Source organism: Oncorhynchus mykiss, chromosome 9 (genome assembly GCF_013265735.2).
Source record: "Oncorhynchus mykiss isolate Arlee chromosome 9, USDA_OmykA_1.1, whole genome shotgun sequence".
NCBI lineage: Eukaryota > Metazoa > Chordata > Actinopteri > Salmoniformes > Salmonidae > Oncorhynchus > Oncorhynchus mykiss.
This window is the reverse complement of record NC_048573.1, coordinates 38,073,009-38,096,720: the sequence shown is the minus strand read 5'-3', so window position 1 is coordinate 38,096,720 and position 23,712 is coordinate 38,073,009. Positions and strand designations below refer to the sequence as shown.

General features: G+C 44.7%; 1 protein-coding gene across 2 annotated transcripts in view; it reads left to right on the top strand.

The window, feature by feature from the left end:
- LOC110532012 (cadherin-4) overlaps positions 1–23,712 on the top strand; it is a 388,116-nt gene that overhangs the window by 344,110 nt on the left and 20,294 nt on the right. For both annotated transcript variants that reach the window (XM_021615593.2, XM_036987924.1), the window contains 3 exons: positions 5,827–6,012; positions 10,758–11,011; positions 20,745–20,887. In XM_021615593.2, coding sequence (XP_021471268.2) covers positions 5,827–6,012; positions 10,758–11,011; positions 20,745–20,887 — 583 coding nt within the window. The remainder of the gene's footprint in view (positions 1–5,826; positions 6,013–10,757; positions 11,012–20,744; positions 20,888–23,712) is intronic.

Below are 23,712 nucleotides of genomic sequence, written 5' to 3'. Positions count from 1 at the left end.
TCCTTATTTGAGCTGTTCTTGCAATGATATGGACTTGGTCTTTTACCAAATAGGGCCATCTTCTGAATGCCACCCCTACCTTGTTGCAACACAACTGATTGGCTCAAACACATTAAGAAGTAGAGAAATTCCATAAGCTAACTTTTAAAAAGGCACACCAGTTAATTGAAATACATTCCAGGTGACTACCTCATGAAGTTGGTTGAGAGAATGCCAATACTGTGCAAAGCTGTCATCAAGGCAAAGGGTGGCTTTCTTTGAAGAATGTCAAATGTAAAATATATTTTCATTTGTTTAACACTTTTTTGGTTACTACTACACTACATATGTGTTATTTCATAGGGTTGATGTCTTCACTTTTATTCTACAATGTAGAAAATAGTTTTAAAAAATAAAGAAAAACCCTTGAATGAGTACAGATTTGTCCAAACTTTTGACTGGTACCGTATATGGTTTCTAACTTAGAAAAGTATTTTGTACATCAATTGTACAATGGATGCTCCCTGCATATAAAAACCACAAAGAACGCAAGATCTTAATTTCTATGACTCACACAATCTTTATAGAAAAAAATACCTAATTGAATCAATTACATTTGGAAAAACGAATTTGAGTGTTCAGCAGCAGCTGAATTAGAAAGTGAATTCTCTCCTCCCTTCCTCCCAGCTTTTAGCTTGTGGCTATCAAGTGTCTAACTGGCTAGGTTTAGGATATTTACTAGCCCATACCAGTGACAAACTTAGCTATGTTAGTGACATAATTGTTGTTACATTTTGACACAGGCCCTTGAGCAGGCGTATTCATGCGTGTATGTGTATTTCATTAACCCTGTGTCAGTCATTAAGCCACGCCGAGCCCTCCAGTGGCCCAGGGGCGATCTGAACTGATTAATTCAGCTGTTTATCGGAGCTCCAGTGCAGAAAAGGAAAGAGCTTACGCAGGTGGAGCGCCTCGCGGCACAATCATTAGGAGAGAGCTGAGAGGTGAGGGAGAACGGGGGAGAACGGGGGAGGGAGGCACCGTACGACAAGAGCAGGGGAACACGGGGATATAGGAAAGGTAAGAGACGGAAATGAGAGGAAAGAAAGGGACATCAGCAAAGGCGGTGTATTATGAAGCTTCACATATAATATATGTATATCCGACTGTACGGAGGCCATGTGGATGTCTTGTGGATGTCTTGTCAGCATGACTTTTAGCATGTGTTTTTTTTTTCTTCCTATCTGCAGCTTCTCCGGGTTGTGAGTAGGCGGGTGTGTTGGGGAGCTGAGGTGCTGAAAACAGCAGAAGTATCATTTTCACGCTGGACGTTACCATAGGAGTTAGCATTAGCATGCACCCTGGGGGGCCAATAAGATCCTTATGAGGATGAGTTAGCAGATTCGCTAAGCATGTGTCAGGCGTAGAGCTCATCAGCGCTATGTTGCGCCACAGCCACACAGCAGGGGCAAGCACAGAGAGAGGGGTGGAGAGGGAGGAGAGGAGAAGGTTGTGGGCTGCAAGGCCCGAGAGTAAGTAGATGGGGATAGGGTGGAGCAGAGAGAAATAAACAATAGAAGGTGGTGGGTTGAAGGGGAAGAGAGTGAGGAGACAAATGAAAGCCGACAAACATTTTAATGGCAGAAAAGTTCCTTCCAACAGTCATTTGTTCAATAATTTCACCACTTCTTTACTCCACTGACCATCAATGCACATTGTGCAAATGTTCCAGAATTGGATCTGCTGTGGCATCTATGATGGACTATTCTAGCTTTTCCATATCCATAAGGAGAACACACATGGTCAGGACCACTGTAAATCAGACCCCCTTTTTTTTTTTACTATATTAGGATTCTACAGTTGCGGTAGCTGATTGATGATAGTAGTTTGTAACGGATGGAGTCTTGTCCACTGTATTTTTGTTGTGTTGAAGTGCATGTCAATCACCCAGCACAAAATGGGGGTTAGCTGAAGAAATGCTGTGGCGGATATTGATGATGATCGCCCTTGTTATTTTGCAAAGTGGAGGTCTTGGATTCACAATGAGCAGGGCACTTTTTACAAGCTCCCTCTACAAATCATCCAGTTCACCAGTGGGCTACATAAAAGCCACTTTGTCGACAATGAAGGCCATTAAGCAAATATTTAGTGTTTGCAGCAAACCCAATAAATCTATCAAAGCGTCCCAGAAATAGAAAGTTTTGGAGAATTTCTCTTTAATGTTACAGATTAATATTTCATCAGGCCTATCAGAGGCTGACCTATTTTTCAAGGCGGCAAGGCAGGCAGGCAGTGGGTGGGGTGTTTATGTGTTTCAAAGTGGATGTGTTCATCTGTTTGTGTGATTATCTTTGTACTTTTGCCTGTGAGTTTAAGAAAAAAGTAGATGTGTGTGCGTGCATGCGTGTGTGTGTGTGTTCCCCGTGCTCAGTAGTGAGGAATAATCCCAGCCAGTAGGAAACACCAGCTTGGCCTGGATCCTTTTCTCCTCTCTCATCCTGACATCACCTGGGCTCCATGATGAAGCTCTCTGTCACCCCCATCTGCCCCTCTCCCACCGCCCCTCCCCTCCCCTTCTCTCCCCTGCCTCCCCCTCTCCCCTTTCCCCCTACCACCCCCTCTCACCTCTCATCTGGCTCCCCCTACCTCCTGCTCTGCCTCCCCCCTCCACCTCCTCACTGCCAATAATGTGACGGCAGGATGAAGACAGTCCTCGTGCACCATTACTTTCACTGTGTGATTATTCCTCTGTTCTTTCTGTTATTCACTGTGGGCCTGGAACACCTTAAAATGACACCCCTCTTAAGCACAGACCCACTGGGCACAGACGTCCGTCCGTTCAACGTCTAATTTTATTTACATTTGGTTGACTTCTCGACTAACATGAATTCAACATGAAATCACCCCTCCCCCAACAAATCACAGTGAAATTGCACTTATGACTTTCCCTTATGTTGATGACTTTCCACATCGATTCAACAAATTATTTTGTTGAAATTACGTGGAAACAAAGTTGATCCAACCAGTTTTTTTCCCCGTGGGGACAGTGGGGACCCTTGTTCTGTAGACTCTATAGCAGCCTTTGAGTTTGTGAGTGTGGTTATGTATGGTCCCTATACAGTGGGGCAAAAAAGTATTTAGTCAGCCACCAATTGTACAAGTTCTCCCACTTAAAAAGATGAGAGAGGCCTGTAATTTTCATCATGGGTACACTTCAACTATGACAGACAAAATGAGAAAAGAAAATCCAGAAAATCACATTGTAGGATTTTTTATGAATTTAATTTGCAAATTATGGTGGAAAATAAACTTTGTTATTGACCAAATACTTATCTCAATACTTTGTTATATACCCTTTGTTGGCAATGACAGAGGTCAAACATTTTCTGTAAGTCTTCACAAGGTTTTCACACACTGTTGCTGGTATTTTGGCCCATTCCTCCATGCAGATCTCCTCTAGAGCAGTGATGTTTTGGGGCTGTTGCTGGGCAACACGGACTTTCAACACCCTCCAAAGATTTTCTATGTGGGCTACATAGGGGCGGCAGGGTAGCCTAGTGGTTAGAGCGTTGGACTAGTAACCGGAAGGTTGACAAGGTACAAATCTGTCGTTCTGCCCCTGAACAGGCAGTTAACCCACTGTTCCTAGGGCGTCATTGAAAATAAGAATTTGTTCTTAACTGACTTGCCTGGTTAAATAAAAGTAAAAAAAAAAAAAGAAGATCTGGAGACTGGCTAGGCCACTCCAGGACCTTGAAATGCTTCTTACGAAGCCACTCCTTCGTTGCCTGGGCGGTGTGTTTGGGATCATTGTCATGCTGAAAGACCCAGCCACGTTTCATCTTCAATGCCCTTGCTGATGTTTTCACTCAAAATCTCACGATACATGGCCCCATTCATTCTTTCCTTTACACGGATCAGTCGTCCTGGTCCCTTTGCAGAAAAACAGCCCCAAAGCATAATGTTTACACTCCCATGCTTCACAGTATGGTGTTCTTTGGATACAACTTGTCCTCCAAACACGACAAGTTGAGTTTTTACCAAAAAGTTATATTTTGGTTTCATCTGACCATATGGCATTCTCCCAATCTTCTTCTGGATCATCCAAATGCTCTCTAGCAAACTTCAGACGGGCCTGGACATGTACTGGCTTAAGCAGGGGGACATGTCTGGCACTGCAGGATTTGAGTCCTTGGCGGCGTAGTGTGTTACTGATGGTAGGCTTTGTTAGGCTTTGTTACTTTGGTCCCAGCTCTCTGCAGGTCATTCACTAGGTCTGGTTCTGGGATTTTTGCTCACCGTTCTTGTGATCATTTTGACCCCACGGGGTGAGATCTTGCGTGGAGCACCAGATCGAGGGAGATTATCAGTGGTCTTGTATGTCTTCCATTTCCTAATAATTGCTCCCTCAGTTGATTTCTTCAAACCAAGCTGCTTACCTATTGCAGATTCAGTCTTCCCAGCCTGGTGCAGGTCTACAATTTTGTTACAGGTCTGTGAGAGCCAGAAATCTTGCTTGTTTGTAGGTGACCAAATACTTATTTTTCACCATAATTTGCAAATAATTTCATAAAAAATCCTACAATGTGATTTTCTGGATTTATTTTTCTCATTTTGTCTGTCATAGTTTAAGAGTACTACCTATGATGAAAATTACAGGCTTTTTAAGTGGGAGAACTTGCACAATTGGTGGCTGACTAAATACTTTTTTGCCCCACTGTATGTCCCTAAATGTCCCTATTATAGAAAAAACTTTCCTCAAATCAGCATGGAGAATACCCTGGCCTAGCCAACAACAACATCAAAACAGACTTAGTGAAGAGTGTATACACACACACACACACATACACACGCTGCCTCTTTATCCAATCCCAGCAGACGGACAGGACCACCCCGGGAACCCTCTTTTTCCTGAAGAATGTCATTGGTTCTCTAGACGACCATCTTGCTAGAGCTTCCTAATCTCACTGTGTTTGTGTGCTGGGTCACAGTGTGTCTCAGCGTGTCTCGGTGGGGGGGCCTAATGTTATTGTGTGTAGTCTATGCAGACAGAGAAGGTCTCCTGCGCCTGTAGGGCAGGGATCATCAGCTAGAATTCAGCCACGGGACGATTCTTTTCTTGAGCGGATGGTTGGGGCCCGGAACATAATTACAAATCATTTATAGACTGCAAATTGACTGCAAGAAGCCCAAACAAATATAATATTTGAAAAAAATAAAGAAATAAAACATTTCATTTGTATACTATCACATCACTATCACACTCTATATCTACAGTATATCTCTCTACTTTCCCAAAATGTCAATCACTTGGAGCTGATTTGCAGTTGTCTATACAGTCTTTTATATCCAACAATTAAAATAATAAAATCACCCGCGGGCCGCCAGCTGGGGGGGCCTGCTTGACAGACTGCTAAGCTGTGATCAGTTCCCAACCATAACAGACAGACTGACTCCTCTGCTGTCCTTATCAGGACAAAACACATGTGTTTCTGCAGGACATCTAAAAAACCCACTCAGAGACACACAAACACATGTCCACTGCCGCTTAAGCCCTCCCAAAAGCAGGCCTTTTTCTCTCTCTCTCTCTCCATCCCCCGCTCCCTCCACCAGTCTCTCAGAAGAACAGAAAGATGGGGAGAGGGCAATAAGAAAATTCTTCAAAATGTGGAGGCAGAGGATAGCGCGGGTGTTTAGCTTGTTTTATGCCCTTAACGCACTGGAGTAGTGCTTGTGGAGTGACGGGATAGTTAAGCCAATCGACTGCCTACTTACACAAAGAAGGAGGCGGTGGAGACTTCTGCTAACTCCTCTCATCTCTCTCTCCCTCTTTCTTACCCCTCGCAGTTTTCAGGGGAGGTCCCAGAGAACCGGGTCAATGTTGTGGTTGCCAACCTGACCGTGATTGACCGGGACCAGCCACACTCGCCCAACTGGAATGCCGTGTACAGGATCATCAGCGGAGACCCGATAGGTCACTTCACCATCATCACCGACCAACACACCAACGACGGCATGGTTACCGTAGTGAAGGTAAGGCCCTGTGAGCAATCAAGACAATGGTACATAATCTCAGACAACAACAGAAATGCCGTGGAGGGTTTTGTCTATAGTGGATTGGTTCAAAGCTGTTCCACGGAGATTTACATGTAGGAAAGTTACAGGGGAAAAAAAGGACCCAATTCTGTTTGACCTTTGCTCTGAAAAACATTTCTTATTGAATGGGCAGGTGGTGCTAAAATAGTGAACAATTCCACGTCAATCAGCAACTGCGAAATCTAGTGAAGATCTGGTGAAAACGGATATTCTCCAGGTCTCACCTAGACCCACTTATCATATCCATTTCAAAAGCACACTTCTTCACCGAGCCCACAGAAAGGTCAAGGTTGAGTGAGGACTGTTGTTGTCAGGTCTATATCGTATGATATTTTATTTTAGTAACCATACGACATGTCCTTGTGAGGTTGATGTAGCACATTCAGTGTTATCCCATTAATCTGTGTGTTGCGTGTCAGATCTATAAGTCAGTGTGTGTCCGCCCCAGGCTGTACACTAGCTATAGGCTGGGGAGGGGCAGCTAAGGACACAACACAATGGGAGCTTTGACTTTGAAACCCCCTAGCTAAGTCTAATTGAGGGATAGGGTAGGTCCTTCACAAGCACATGGGCGCGCATGTATGCACCAACCTCGCACGCACACACACACACACACACTGTGAACACACACACACACACACACACACACACACACTGAACCCGCACACACACATATATAATGGCTACTAAGACCATTGCAACAAATTCGATATTGATTTCTCAATTACAAATTGCAGTGGTGTTATAATGTTCTAGCTACTGAGGTGGATGGATACAACAACACAGCCATGTCTTGTCATCCTATCTGTTTACCGTTTTAGGAACAGGCTTGTGTGTGAGTGTGAGTTTTTGTGTGTGTGAGTGTGAGTTTTTGTGTGTGTGCACGCCTGTACAGGTATACTGTATACAGTGTGTATATTTTGACTAGTTTATTGATGAGCTGCCCCTGCAGAGCCAGTTGTAATTCCTCTTTCTGCTCCTTTTGTCTGTCTGTGTGACTCTACAATAAAATTTTTGAGGAATGGCATTAACACCTCTCTATTTCTCTCCGCACCTCAGGCACTGGCATTTTGCTTTCCTTCATTATCTCTAGATGACTGGATTTTACACTGAACCAAAAATATTAACGGAATAAGTGTTGGTCCCATGTTTTATGAGCTGAAATGAAAGATCCCAGAAAGGTTCCATATGCACAAACAGCTTATTTCTCTCAATTAGTGTACAAATTGGTTTTACATCCCAGTTAGTGAGCATTTCGCCTTTACCAAGATAATCCATCCACCTGACAGGTGTGGCATATTAAGAAGCTGATTAAACAGCAGGATCATTACACAGGTGCATCTTGTGCTGGGGACAATAAAAGGCCACTCCAAAATGTGCAGTTTTGTCACACAATGCCACAGATGACTCACGTTTTGAGGGAGCGTGTAATTGGCATGCTGACTGGAAGAATGTCCACCAGAGCTGTTGAATGCTACCATAAGCCGCCTCCAACGTCGTTTTAGAGAATTTGGCAGTACGTCCAACCGGCCTCACAACCGCAGACCATGTGTAAATACGACTGCACTTCCGGCTTCTTCACCTGCGGGATCGTTTGAGGACAGCCACCCAGACAGCTGATGAAACTGTGGGTTTGGACAACCAAAGAATTTCTGCACAGAATCCGTCTCCGGGAAGATCATCTGAGTACTCGTCGTCCTCACCAGGGTCCTGACCTGACTGCAGTTCGGCGTCGTCACTGACTTCATCAGGCCTATATGGCCACTGGCACGCTGGAGAAATCTGCTCTTCACGGATGAATCTCGGTTTCAACTCTACCGGGCAGATGTGGCGTGTTGGTGAGCGTTTTACTGACAGAGTGCCCCGTGGTGGCGGTGGGGTTATGGCATGGGCCGGCAAAAGCTACAGTCAATGAACACAATTGCATTTTATCGATGGAAATTTGAATGCACAGAGATACCGTGAGGAGATCCTGAGGCCCATCGTCGTGCCTTTCATCCATCGCCATCACCTCATGTCTCAGCATGATAATGCACAGCCCCACGTCGCAAGGATCTGTACACAATTCCTGAAAATATCTCAGTTCTTCCGTGGCCTGCATACTCACCAGACATCGCCCATTGAGCATGTTTGGGATGCTCTTTCACAGCCATTGAAGAGGAGTGGGATAACATTCCACAGGCCACAATCAACAGCCTGATCAACTCTATGCGAAGAAGATGACACATCTTGCTGCATGAGGCAAATGGTGGTCACACCAGACACTGACTGATTTTCTGATCCACGTCCCTTCCTTTTTTTGAAGGTATCTATGACCAACAGATGCATATCTGTATTGCCAGTCATGTGAAATCCATAGATTAGGGCCTAATTAATTGATTTTCTTATATGAACTGTAACTCAGTAAAATCTTTGAAATTGTTGCATGTTGCGTTTATATTTGTGTTCAGTGTAGAATACTTTTCATCACTACTCGCTCCCTGATGTACAATTGAGCAGGCAGGCGGGCGGGCAGCCGTAAGCTGCCGTAGCAACCCCAGGGAGGATATCAGGAAATCATAAATTAAGAGCCAGGAGCAGCGCGAGGAATAGACCGTCTCAACAAGTAAACAGGAAGGCTTTGAGTCTCTCTGGGGAGCGGAGCCGGAATGGCTACCAACTCTATAATCGGTTTCACATCAGACAACCTGGAACGCATAGGTAGCAGGGAAACGGGGGGAACATCACAGAGCCGCATTTGAATTCTTGTGGTATGTGTTTACTGAGGAGGCCTCTCTGGCTGCTAGTGGAGGCACATCAGCAGAACACGCTGACATCTCTCACATGCTTACTGAGACAGCTCCCCTGGGACCCAGCGCTGCTCTGTAAACAAGGACTGAGGTCTTAACCTGCACATGTCACACGTGTAGAGAACTCTCTGCGGAACCGAGAAGAACACCAATAAGGAATCCTGGATTGAAACAGAGGCACCACAGAATCACACACAGACAAACATACACACACATGCGCCCGTATGCACACACGCGCACACACACACACACTATTTTGCCTTTAATAAGTCATTAGGATATGTAAATTCAAGAAGCCTGTGATGAACACAGGAAATGATAGGGGTGACTACACACCAGAGAGAAGAAAGGAGAGGAGTGGGAAGGAGGAAGTGAGGAGTAGACGGGAGAGTTGCCAATGAGGAGAGGAGGCAGGGTAGATTATATTAGGAGGGGGGAGGGAGGGAGGGAAGTGAGGAGAACGGGGAGCAGGGGAATGGAAGCACTTAGGAGGAGGAGGGGATGAAGAGCAGATTCGGGAAGGAGAAGAGGAACGAGAGGGATGGAGTAAAAGGTGGAGGGGGAGATGGAGTGAGTGATGGATCACAGGAAGGAGGTGGAGGCTAGGTTATTGACCTTTAACCCCCTCGTTCTGCTCTCCTCCCCTAGGATGTGTGTGTGTTAGTGAGCCTTCAGATACGCCGGACCTCCCTGTGCACTGAACACCACTGGATATGGATCAAAGAGCTCCGAGTACACCACTGGTTCACCCCACACAGACACACACAAAAGGGCAGGGCACGTACACAGAGACAGAAGGGCAGGGCACGCCAACACCCGCCATCTCTTCTTATTACTTGTGCACGTACACACCTACCCCACCGTGGCATCTGTCAGATCCAATCCCCTCATCACCCTGGCTGCTTGATTATGAATGCTTTTTATATCTCTGCCCGTCGTGTCCGTTCGCTGCTAACACTGAGGCGATGCAACACACAGATGTGCTCCAAATCATTACAGTCACAATCAAACCCAGCAGACACCAGCCCCCTTGGCGCTAATCATCAACCGGATAGCTAACTGTAATCAGACCGAGCATCACGCAACACCCAACATATTTGTTTGTGTGTTTCTGGTTATTTGAATCTGGGTTTGTGTTGTCTTCATTAAGCCAGCCCAGAGCTGTCGCTCCGTTTTAGGGTCACAGGGCAGATCGCCCTTGTAGGTGGCTGGAGCTAGCCGACGCGCGCACACACACACACACACACACAGACACACACACAGTGAGGAGTTTACCCAGCGTGAACTGAACAGGGAGCACTACAGCAGCCAGTCCATGAATAGTTTAAGGCCTGCCTAACCCACTCAGTGTTAGCAGGGTAACTACAGGTAGGGGTATAGAGGTCCCTCTAAGTTTAACGGTAACGTTGTTCAAATTCATCCCAGCCATCGCGGAAGCTAGCACTGCTCAGCACCAGGACTCAGCTCTCTCGCTCTCTCTCTCTCTCTCTATGTGCGTGTTCAACACCTGTAGGTGGAGGATAGAGGGACTGAGGAACTGGAGGAGAATGTTTAAGTGTTCTGGGGATGGGTGGGGGTTAGATGGCACCGTGGGTTTGATCCCTCTCTTGTTATTTCTCTCCCGTATATATTTCTTCTCACCGTAGTGCAGGGTTTATTTCTCTCCTGCTTTCTTTCTCCCGGTTTATTCGACCCTTCCTAGTATTGTCATATTATCCATCTCTCTCGCTCGCTCGTCTCTCGCTACCTCATCATTGATTTGTCTTCTGTTTTTATCTGCCTTCCTTTTTGACTACAGCTTTGCCTCTTTCTCTCTCTGATTGCTATTACCGTTTGACGGACTGTGAGATGACTGATTGTAACCTAATTATCTCCACCTCTCCTCCTCTCCAGCCGGTGGACTTTGAGCAGAACAGAGCCTTCATGCTGACGGTGGTGGTCAACAACCAGGCCCCGCTGGCCAGTGGGATCCAGTCGTCCCTCCAGTCCACATCTGGGGTCACCATCTCTGTGGTAGACATCAACGAACCGCCCTACTTCCCTACTAACCCCAAGTCCATCCGCTTTGAGGAGGGCGTCCCCGCTGGCACCTCTCTCACCACATTCTCAGCCAGCGACCCTGACCGTTTCATGCAGCAGAGCATCAGGTACTGGACACACACATTTACACACACACACACACACACACACACACACATATACAGACACACAAACACACACACATTCACGCACACGCTCACACTCTCTCCCAACCCTGACTGCTTCCTGAGCTGAGCATTAGGTACTGGACACACACATTTACACACACACACACACACTTATACAGACACACAAACACACACACATTCACGCATGCACGCACACGCTCACACTCTTTCCCAACCCTGACTGCTTCCTGAGCTGAGCATTAGGTACAGTGGGGAACTATGCAAACAAACGGTCTCCTCTCTCTCTCTCTCTCTTAAGATTTCTATGTAAACTCACTCAGTACAGAGTTGCCCTTCCCCCTGTATAAACTATCAGTAGTGGCATAGTGGCCAAGTGCCATCTTAGGGCTTATACAGGCCGCAAAAAGTAGTTGCATAGTGAGGCAAAAAAATATATGTTTTATATAGTATGTACATAAGCTTTTTTCTATTTACATTAGCAACGGTATGCCACATGCCAAGAGAGAGTTCGGGGGCTTGGCGATGTGACGTGACATGAATGTTCTACCTCAATAGCTCAAGTGTACTGTACATATCACAGTAGCCAGTAAGCATGCAAACTCTTCAACTAGCTAACATTATGCAAGCACCTTTTCAGCTACCATATTACACTCTTGATTAATGCAATAAAAGCATATGACAATCTTGAATAATGCAGCAAATCACGAGCTTGTGCAGATATTTAAAGGTTTCCATTCTCGTCCACGCACTCATTCATTTAGCTGCAAGACCATTACACGGGCAAAAGTGGCACAACCGCTAGCTAGCTAGCTAACGTCAAGTAACAACATTTGTTTCATCAAGTAGCTAAATTATCATAGCAAGAATGAACGTTTACCCCTCTCGGACGAATATAAAAGTACAGTAATGCCATCATACATTGTCAGTCATCACAGAGCTCGGTAGCTAACAAGCTAACCAAATGTCTGCATCCTCCTCACAGACTACCAATAGCTAATGCTAAAGTCAGCCAACGTTAGCTGAACCGTAGCTAGGTTGCTTTTTGGCCTACTTACCGTATTGACGTTACCTTTGAACACGTTTCCCCAAATGGCGGCACGCGCTGGTTTCATTTGGTCCCCCGCAATATTATTTTTTTGGGGGGGGAGGCATAATACTAAAAACACCACACATTTTTTTTTTGCATTTTGGAAATCTGTTCCCAAGTTCTACCACGCATAATAGAGAGACGGGTGATCACATACAAATGTAAGCAAGGTTTGAGAAATTCTTATGTTTTAGTCGAATACTATGCTGAACAAAATATAAACGCAACATGCAACAATTTCAAGGATTTTACTGAGTTCATGTAAGGAAATCAGTCAATTGAAATAAATTGATCTGTTGGTCACAGATACTTTTAAAAAAAGGCAAGGATCAGAAAACCAGTCAGTATCTGGTGTGACCACCATCCATGCACCGCAACACATCTCCTCCGCATAGAGTTGATCAGGCTGTTGAATGTGGGCTTTGAAATGTTGTCCCACTCCTCTTCAATGGCTGTGCGAAGTTGCTGGATATGGCAGAAACTGGAGCACGTTGTCATACACGTCGGTCCAGAGCATCCCAAACATGCTCAATTTATGCAGGCCATGGGAGAACTGGGAAATGTTCAGCGTCCATGAATTGCGTATGAGGTGATGGCGGCGGATGAACGCCACGACAATGGGCCTCAGGATCTAATCACGGTATTTCTGTGCATTTAAAATGCAATTGTGTTTGTTGTCCATAGCTTATGCCTATGCATACAATAACCCCATCGCCACCTTGGGACACTCTGTTCACAACGTTGACATCAGCAAACCAATCGTCCACACAACTCCACAACTCTGCGGTTGTGAGGCGTCTTATGGGAGATAAATTCAATTATCTGGCAACAGCTCTGGTGGACATTCCTGCAGTATGCATGCCAATTTGCTGCTCCCTCAAAACGTTTTTAGAGTGGCCTTTTATTGTCCCCAGCACAAGGTGCACCTGTGTACTGATCATGCTCTTTAATCAGTTTTTTTATATGCCACACCTGTCAGGTGGATGGATTATCTTGGCAAAGGAGAAATGCTCACTAACAGGGATGTAAACACATTTGTGCACAACATTTGAGAGAAATAAGCTTTTTGTGCGTATGGTACATTTCAGCTCATGAAACATAGGACTAACACACATATCGCGTTTATATTATTGTTCCATGTATATCTGTTTGAGTTTCCTGTGGTCAATTTACAGTCTAAAAATGATTTCTAATTATGTTCTGGACCCCTACCATCCTGTCAACAAAAAATCGGCCAGCAACTGAATATAGTCAATGATCCCTGCCTTAGAGCAAACCATGCTTCATTTCATCAATATCATGCAAATCAGTACATGAAAAAACACATTGCGACTGACAAAGTTGTTAGTTCACTGACTTTCTACTTGCGTTTTCTGCTTGCTTTTGCATTGAAATAAATTCTGGTGGTCCGAGATTCCCTTCAATTTCAGAATAACCGGCTGTTACAACAATTTAGGTAAAAACTCAATAAAACAAGTCTCCAATATAAGGATGCCTATACATTTAATCTCTTTCAAAACCATTATGATTTTTACTGTAGGAGCATTTGGCTCAATGATACAATTCTGTTTACACCCAACGGCTCAGAGAGGCGGTGACTCTTGAGGAAGGCTCTTCTGCAACCTCCGGCGGTAGTGGTTTGAGATGTGACCAGTTCGCAAGTTTACATTGCAGTATTTTCTCTAAATCTGTAGGCAATCTCTTGTAGTGAGAATAGGGCCATACGTGCACGGATACAAAAAGAGAGAGCGACAGAGAGAGAGGGGGAGGATGAAAGTGAAATGGGGACCATGGTTCTTGGCAGTGTCCATCTCTCAGCAGTCCAGTCTGCCAGTGCTCGCTCGGCGCCAGCACAGGGCACTGCGTTAGGAGGGCACGAGGGTTAATGGGGAGCACTGCCCCATGGGTAACTGAAGCCATGTGTATTCTAAAGGTATAGATAGGACACACACACACACATACAGCATCTGGCCCCTGCTCGAAGGCCTGACACAGCAGTCTGTACACCTGCAGTGTTCCCAGGGCTCTCACACTATTGGCTGTGAATCTAAACCAACCTTTTAAAGCCGTCTGTGGAGCACAGCAGTGTCTTCACTTCCTCAATGTCAGCTGATTTATGACATGATTATGTTGATTATGATCTAGGAGGGAGGGGCTACATTTTTCTTTCACACATACTTGCAAGCACGCACATACAGTCACTCATGTGTGCAGTGGTGGAAAAAGTACCCATACTTGATTAAAAGTAAAGATACCTTAATAGAAAATTACTAAAAGTGAAAGTCACCCAGTAAAATACACATTCAGTAAAAGTGTTTGGTTTTAAATATATTTAAAGTGGCAATCAGCAGTAGAAACAAGAACAAAGTGACATCCCTTACCCCTGTTCCGGTAAGAAGCTGGAGCTGGAGAAATTGAACCGCTCTCAAATTCATAAACAGAGCTATGGATGCAAGGACTAATCATCCATGATATCAAATGATAGTTTGAACCATATTGTGAGGCTGTATAGTGTTTGTTTACATTTTCTTTGTTGGAGTAAAACAAGTTTATATTTGGGGATGTGATGGTGTACGACAGTAAAACTAAGCTCATGAGGCATTTAAAAGTTATATTCTTCAATAATCAACATGTGCATATCATTCATTTATACGTCCAAAAATGGATGTAGCAACTACTGATTGCCCCTTTAAGTATGAAAAGTAAATCATTTTAAATTCCTTAAATTAAGGAAACCAGACGGCACTATTTTTTTTAATGTTTTTTTTTTTTCATTTACGGATAGCCAGGGGCACTCTCCAAAACTCAGACATTTCAGGGAAAATGGATGGAGTAAATAATATGTAGTGAAGTAAGAGTACAAGTTCCCCCAAAAATGACTTAAGCAGTACTTTAAAGTATTTTTACTGAAGTACTTTACACAACTGCTAGTGTGTATGTATGGTGTTTGTCTGTATGTTTTCTCCCTGGCTGGGTCAGTCTGGTGACTAAGTGGATTGCTGTGTCTATGAGAGGGCCAGGCCATCACCTCCCCCAAACCCCACATTCATCATCATGTACCCTTTTCCTCTCTCTCTCTCTGGGGCAAAGATCTAAACAAATTTGCCAGTTAATTGCACTGCAAATTAATGTAAATTATCATTATAATTTTTGGAAGACGCCAAAGTCACCAGCTGGGCTCTCTGTCTTGCTGCAGCTCTCTGTCTTTCTCTTCTGTCTCTCTTTGCTTTCTCTCTCTCCCCCTCCCCCCTTTCCCTCGTTCTCTTCCCGATCCTTTTCCGTACACCAGTTTTAGTCCGCAGTACATCTTGGAGATAAGTTTGGGTAGCTGAGGCACACTGTGTTCTGTCATGGCCTGCCTCACACATTCACACTCTCTCCCTTTTTCTTTCTCTTCCTCTTTTCCTCTCTCCACCCCTCTCTCTCTCTCTCTCCATCTCTCTTTCTCTCTCTCACACACACACACACACACACAAACACACACTGATACACAATCTCCCCACCACAATCAATTATCCTGCACATCTAGTGTTTTACCGTAGCCCAGCCCTGAAACCTTAAGAAACTAGTGGGACAGTTTGCCCACATCAGCCTCCAATGTGGTTTCGTCTGAGAGGTCCCGTGTGGCTCAGTTGGTAGAGCATGGTGCTTGCAATGCCAGGGTTGTGGGTTTGATTCACAGGGGACCAGTATGAAAATATATGCACTCTGAATAAGAGCGTCTGCTAAATGACAAGAATCTGTATTGCAGTCCTATAGAGTGAGAGGCGTAAAAAGGCATCGGGCTTGGATCATGCAGGGAAACTAATCACTTGGATTCTTATTCCTCAAAGGAAATGTAATCATACATAATGAATGTGTGCTAAGTCACGCCAATCAACCAAACCATGTATTATCTTGTTTGTAGTCAGCCATTACACTCCGTCCTCACAATCAGACACGGGGGAACAGAAACCATGCAAAGTTTGGATGGGGGTTTTATCTGTGTTTTTTTTGTTTTATTATCAGCTGAAACTTTTGATCGGAAGCCCATCTTAGTAGCCAAGTGAGCAGAGTTCGTGTGTGTTGACTAGCTAGCAATTTGTCACGACTCATTTTTTTTTGGTAACTGGTTTGAGGCACAACTCCCTTTGTATGTGTGACTACTGCCAGGTTCAAGGGTCAGAGATCTCTCTATGTGCCTGAGGGAGACCAGACAGATGTAATGTGAGTGTAGGAAAGAGGAAGGGTGCTGCTGAATAAAGAGAAAAGGCAATGAACAAGATGGAGAGTGAGACGAGGAAAAGCAGGGGCCGGGGAGGTTTGGAGAGTTGAAAGAGGGAAGAGGGAGGTCAGGACCAGAACTTGACAGGTTTTCTTCAGACCAATGGCAGGCAGTGAGTTCTAGGGGTGGTTGAGGGGGGACAGAGGCCAGGGTATGGGGGAATGGGAGGGGGGAAGAGGCTTGGAGAGAGGAATCAGGCATTACCTGTCAGAGCCAGACGAGCGAGGCGAGGTGTGGGATTGGAGATGCACGCATAAATGATTACCCAGACCACCCTGCATGGGCTGGAGGAAGGTGAGGAGGACATGTATTTTTGATTACCAAGGACAGGCTTTGAAAAAAATAAATTTTCTTCCTCCTACCACTACTATCGCTAACACCAACAGACTTCATACTAGATCGTATTCACTCCTCACACCCACTTGCCAGTACCACAAAGCTGTCATATGGATAGAGAGACTGATCAAGGTAGTATGCAGACGATGGAATTATGCAGCTTGGATACTAACACTTAATATAACTTGCTTGTTGTCTTTTAAAGCACCAGAGCTAACAATGGCTGTCGGTTCCAGACAGTAGAGAAGCAGTAAGAACCAAAGAAATGAAATGATAAAACTGCCGACCAACCCCAGGTTTTGATATCAGCAATGAAATCATAGAATTGACTCTGGCCTGCCAAGCCAGATTGCTGTTACTTGAAAAGTGCTTTTCCCAGTCGTGTACTGTTAGGTCAGTTGGAGAAGGCAGCAGTAGTCTGTGTTACGCTGGTGACGGTTCTTTCACACAATGACTAGCTGCTGTGTTCGGGTCTTGTAGAATGTGTATGTTTGTTTCGTGTGTGGGCAAATCACGTGGGATCGCTGGAGGCTGGAGGTGGGGGACTCCGATCCGTCGGGGTAGATTTAGCTCGGCGCCAGTTCTGTAACGTATCCAACATCTGTCACTGCGGCAGCCCAGGCATCCCAACAGAAACAGGAAGTGACACTTCATTTGCTGACTGCTATGGCGACTGCCAATCACCCAGGCTGTGGGATTGGCTCACAGTGTGGCATGACTATAATGCGGTCACTATGGGTACGACGAAGCAAAATCCAGCACAGCTTTCCGTTGGATCTGACACATCATCCTCCGTTAGAGCTGACAGTCACGTGAAATCCCAGCTGAAAATCTGACATTCAAACTAGAAATTAATTAAGAGGAAGTGATGTTCAACACGAGCCACCGAGATTGAGATCTGCACTCAGGACCCACTGAGGTGCCCTTACTGTGCCCGATTGTTTAAAGAAAATGTCTAATTACACACCCGATCGTCTCTTCAATGCGGGGGGGAAATTGGCTTGCGCTGGAGTGCTATAATGCACTTAATAAACTTGATCTAAGTTTTATTTTAACTGTGTTAGACACTGTTCGGGGGATTTAATTAATGAGTAATGTTGGAGCGTCAGGCTCTGGGGAGCAGACCTTTTGTGTAATGTCTTTTATCATCACAGACCTCTAACTTTTAATGTTACCAGATAAGGGAGGGAGAGAGAGGGACGAGAGAGGACAGGACCATAATGGAGGTGAGGGGTGAAAGGGTGTGTCCATTTCCCCCTCTCTACCTCTTTATTTCTCAATTTCCTGCTCACCAACTCCAGCCTCAGCTTCTTCCTCTCCTTCTCAGGTGTGACTGCTCTCCACTGGGGACCTAGAGTACAACCTGGACCTGCCTCCACAGACAGACCTAGAGTACAACCTGGACCTGCCTCCACAGACAGACAGAGACCTAGAGTACAACCTGGACCTGACTCCACAGACAGGCATAGACCTAGAGTACAACCTGGACCTGCCTCCACAGACAGACCTAGAGTACAACCTGGACCTGCCTCCACAGACAGACAGAGACCTAGAGTACAACCTGGACCTGCCTCCACAGACAGACAGAGACCTAGAGTACAACCTGGACCTGCCTCCACAGATAGACAGAGACCTAGAGAGAGAAGAAACCATAGATAAAAAAGAGCAAGACTGATGGATACAAGCATACACAGACTGTAACAAGGTTATTTCATGTTCATGAATGTAGCATCTTACCTAATGAAACCCATAGCGGGTGGTAACTGTAACAAAAGGCCTACAAGTTTTAAGAGATTACGTTACCCCAGGGAACCCATTGCGGGTGGTAACAACAGAAACACGGTAGCTTTAATCACGTCAGGTGAGTGTCACAAAACAAGGTTGATATATTCTCGTCGGGGGAATTTAGCGAGAAGTGTCAGCCTAATTGCATTTGCAACACAGCTCCTTTTATTGCATTTCCGTTTTTGCGTGTTGCACTGGCATCGGAGAGAGAGAGCGAGAGAGAGAGACTGTTCTATAAAGCCAAACATCTTACATCAGATTCCATGGGCAGTAAGCTTCAGCAGCTTCCGAACACAGTTAGCTACTGTCTTTCTCCTCTCGCTCTGTCTTTTATCCCTGCCCCCCTCTGTGCAGGCCACACTCCCTCCCCAGTAGTTATTTCACAGGCTGCCTGTTCCAGTCTGCGGGTAGCTGCCCGCCGCGCTGACCACTCGGCAGTGTGGAAATGTCATCCCTCTCATCCCATTCCCAAGGCCGCGTAGAGCCTGGGATACAGCCCACTAGCCTGCTGGGAAAATCCCCACATCTTCTCCACAGGGGAGAGATTACGCCCTCCATCCCTCTCTCTTTCCATCGCTCCATCCCTACATTTAGACCTTCTCTCCAGCCCACTTACCGTAGTGCAGGCCTATGGGAACATGGTAGACATCGTTAGAGAGCCTGAGGGTATGGGTATTAGGCATGCGGGCCTGTTTGCAGGTGTGAATGTGTTCTGTACGTCAGTGCATATGAAACACTGATGTAGAGGAGAGAGGAGAAAGAGAGAGGAGAACCCAGGCAGATGTCCACACAGGGATTTCTGGGTAAATCGTGGAGATGATACCCTTATTTTTCTCTCTCCTATCTTGGAATAATACCTTCACCTGCTCTCCCCCCCCCCCCCCTTACTCTCATATACATTTACATAGTTACAGTTTAAAGTACAGGGATGTGGAAAATTAGGTGAAATTGACTGTAAGCTACAGGCTGTGAATGAGAAATTGATAAAGTTTTAACCTGGGTGTTGGGTAACTGGCATACAACTGAACAGCACTTTTGAAAGTGATGTCCATTCCATTGATTTAGTCGACATATGTTAACCACCGCCTTAACCTGCTACCTTCCTCCTCTTCAAATCAAATCAAATCAAATCAAATTTTATTTGTCACATACACATGGTTAGCAGATGTTAATGCGAGTGTAGCGAAATGCTTGTGCTTCTAGTTCCGACAATGCAGTAATAACAAGTAATCTAACTAACAATTCCAAAACTACTGTCTTGTACACAGTGTAAGGGGATAAAGAATATGTACATAAGGATATATGAATGAGTGATGGTACAGAGCAGCATAGGCAAGATACAGTAGATGGTATCGAGTACAGTATGTACAAATGAGATGAGTATGTAAACAAAGTGGCATAGTATAAAGTGGCTAGTGATACATGTATTACATAAGGATACCGTCGATGATATAGAGTACAGTATATACGTATGCATATGAGATGAATAATGTAGGGTAAGTAACATTTATATAAGGTAGCATTGTTTAAAGTGGCTAGTGATATATTTACATCATTTCCCATCAATTCCCATTATTAAAGTGGCTGGAGTTGAGTCAGTGTCAGTGTGTTGGCAGCAGCCACTCAGTGTTAGTGGTGGCTGTTTAACAGTCTGATGGCCTTGAGATAGAAGCTGTTTTTCAGTCTCTCGGCCCCAGCTTTGATGCACCTGTACTGACCTCGCCTTCTGGATGATAGCGGGGTGAACAGGCAGTGGCTCGGGTGGTTGATGTCCTTGATGATCTTTATGGCCTTCCTGTGACATCGGGTGGTGTAGGTGTCCTGGAGGGCAGGTAGTTTGCCCCCGGTGATGCGTTGTGCGGACCTCACTACCCTCTGGAGAGCCTTACGGTTGAGGGCGGTGCAGTTGCCGTACCAGGCGGTGATACAGCCCGCCAGGATGCTCTCGATTGTGCATCTGTAGAAGTTTGTGAGTGCTTTTGGTGACAAGCCAAATTTCTTCAGCCTCCTGAGGTTGAAGAGGCGCTGCTGCGCCTTCTTCACGATGCTGTCTGTGTGAGTGGACCAATTCAGTTTGTCTGTGATGTGTATGCCGAGGAACTTAAAACTTGCTACTTGCTACCCTCTCCACTACTGTTCCATCCATGTGGATAGAGTGAGTGATGAAGAGTGAGTATACATCATTTCTCTGAACCTGTTAGTCTAAACCTCCTTCTCTCCTCCTCCCCCTGTCTGTCCAGGTATTCTAAACTGGCCGACCCAGCTGACTGGCTGTCCATCAACAACACCAACGGTCAGATCATCACCACGGCAACCCTGGACAGAGAGTCCATCTACGTCAAAAACAACATTTATGAAGCCACCTTCCTCGCGGTTGACAATGGTGAGAGCCAGTGTCTGTGCTTGTGTGTGTGTGTGTGTGTGTGTGTGTGTGTGTGTGTGTGTGTGTGCGTGCCAGAAAAAGAGAGACTGAGAGAAAGGAGAGAGGAGGTGCAGAGGACAGAGGTGGGCCCAGTGGGGTTGAGCAGAGACCAACCTAAAGCTGAATTAGAGCTGAGACTCCTGGTAACAGAGAGCTAGTCATGCTGTATCGACCGGTTCTCCTTTCTTCCCTCGCTTCGCCTCTCTGCCTCTCTTTCTTTCTCCTCTGCCCATCCACTGCAGTGAGTGTGGCACATCTAGTTTGCTCTGCCACCCAGTTCAAGATTGAGCTTAACTGAGCACAAACTCAATCCCAGCAAACAAACAAACTCTCCCTTTTTTCTCATGCGGAAGCAAACAGAATGCTTTTCCCCTCCCAAAGTGCCTTATCAGTGACGTGCAGTGCATTGGTGTGTTTACCTAAAGTTGGGATGGCTTTGAAGAATGATTGACACTGCCTGTGCGTGTGTGTGTGTGTGCGTGTGTGAGTGAGCGTGTTCCCAGTGATTGGCAACGTCAAGAGACCGTGATGTGTAACTTCCTGTGTTGTTTTCTACAGCGGGGTTGGAAGTGTCCCAGCTAGCACATAACGTTCTGAGAACCATATGTTTCTTAGAACTTGGTGAGAGCTTGGTTGTCCTATGGTTATTTTTGCATACAACCTTCCTACAACATTCTGGGAATAGTGAAGGACACTCAGCTAGCACATAGAATTCTGAGAAGCATATGTTTCTTAGGTGGGAATTTCAGTACTTCAGCATAACGTTTCTTACAGGTTTCCTCGTTGTTCTATTTAAAGTCATGTTCTCAGAAAGTTCAGAGAATGTTAAGAAACAACGTTCCTTTGTGGGAATTTCAGTACTTCAGCATAACGTTTCTTACAGGTTTCCTCGTTGTTCTATTTAAAGTCATGTTCTCAGAAAGTTCAGAGAATGTTAAGAAACAACGTTCCTTTGTGGGAATTTCAGTACTTCAGCATAACGTTTCTTACAGGTTTCCTCGTTGTTCTATTTAAAGTCATGTTCTCAGAAAGTTCAGAGAATGTTAAGAAACAACGTTCCTTTGTGGGAATTTCAGTACTTCAGCATAACGTTTTCTACAGGTTTCCTTGTGGTTTTATTTAAAGTCATGTTCTCAGATAGTTCAGAGAATGATAAGAAACAACGTTCTTTTGTGGGAATTTCAGTACTTCAGCTTAACATTTTCTACAGGTTTCCTCATGGTTCTATTTAAAATAATGTTCTCTGAACATTAAGAAACCTTTCCATAACAAGCACAAGAAAACATTAGTAGCATTCAAAGAACGATCTAAGAATATTATTTCGTAACATATACTTTCCTTTCTCAACATCAACAAAACTCTCTCTCTCCTCTATCTTGTTAAGTGTGTTCAGGTGTGTTGGCCGCGGCAACTAATTGGCCACACCTGATCTTAACCTGTTAGAGCTCTAGGGGCGCTATTTCATTTTTGGATAAAAAACGTTCCCGTTTTAAGCGCGATATTTTGTCACGAAAAGATGCTCGACTATGCATATTCTGACAGTTTTGGAAAGAAAACACTCTGAAGTTTCAGAATCTGCAAAGATTTTGTCTGTAAGTGCCCCAGAACTCATTCTACAGGCGAAACCAAGATGATGCATCACCCAGGAATTAGCAGAATTTCTGAAGCTCTGTTTTCCATTCTCTCCTTATATGGCTGTGATTGCGCAAAGAATGAGCCTACACTTTCTGTCGTTCGCCCAAGGTCTTAGCAGCATTGTGACGTATTTGTAGGCATATCATTGGAAGATTGACCATAAGAGACTACATTTTCCAAGTGTCCGCCTGGTGTCCTGCGTCGAATTCGGTGCGCAATTGCCAGCTGCTACTACTTTACCATTTGATTCAGGGGAGAAAGCATGTGTCCAAGAACGATGTATCAATGAAGAGATATGTGAAAAACACCTTGATGATTGATTCTAAACAACGTTTGCCATGTTTTCAGTCGATATTATGGAGTTAATTTGGAAAAAAGTTTGCGTTTTGAGGACTGAATTTATGGATTTTTTTTGGTAGCCAAATGTGATGTATAAAACGGAGCTATTTCTAATACACAAGGAATCTTTTTGGAAAAACTGAGCATCTGCTATCTAACTGAGAGTATCCTCATTGAAAACATCAGAAGTTCTTCAAAGGTAAATTATTTTATTTGAAGGCTTTTATGTTTTTGTTAATGTTGCGTGCTGGATGCTAACGCTAATGCTAACGCTAAATGCTAACGCGAAATGCTAACTCTAGCTAGCTACTTTTACACAAATTATTGTTTTCCTATGGTTGAAGCATATTTTGAAAATCTGAGATGACAGTGTTGTTTACAAAAGGCTAAGCTTGAGAGATGGCATATTTATTTCATTTCATTTGCGATTTTCATAAATAGTTAACGTTGTGTTATGCTAATGAGCTTGCTGATAGATTTACACAATCCTGGATACAGGGGTTTTTTCATAGCTAAACGTGACGCAGAAAACGGAGCGATTTGTCCTAAACAAATAATCTTTCAGGAAAAACTGAACATTTGCTATCTGAGAGTCTCCTCATTGAAAACATCTGAAGTTCTTCAAAGGTAAATGATTTTTTTGAATGCTTTTCTGTTTTTTTGTGTAAATGTTGCCAGCTGAATGCTAATGCTAAATGCTACGTTAGCCATCAATACTGTTACACAAATGCTTGTTTTGCAATGGTTGAGAAGCATATTTTGAAAATCTGAGATGACAGTGTTGTTAACAAAAGGCTAAGCTTGAGAGCTAG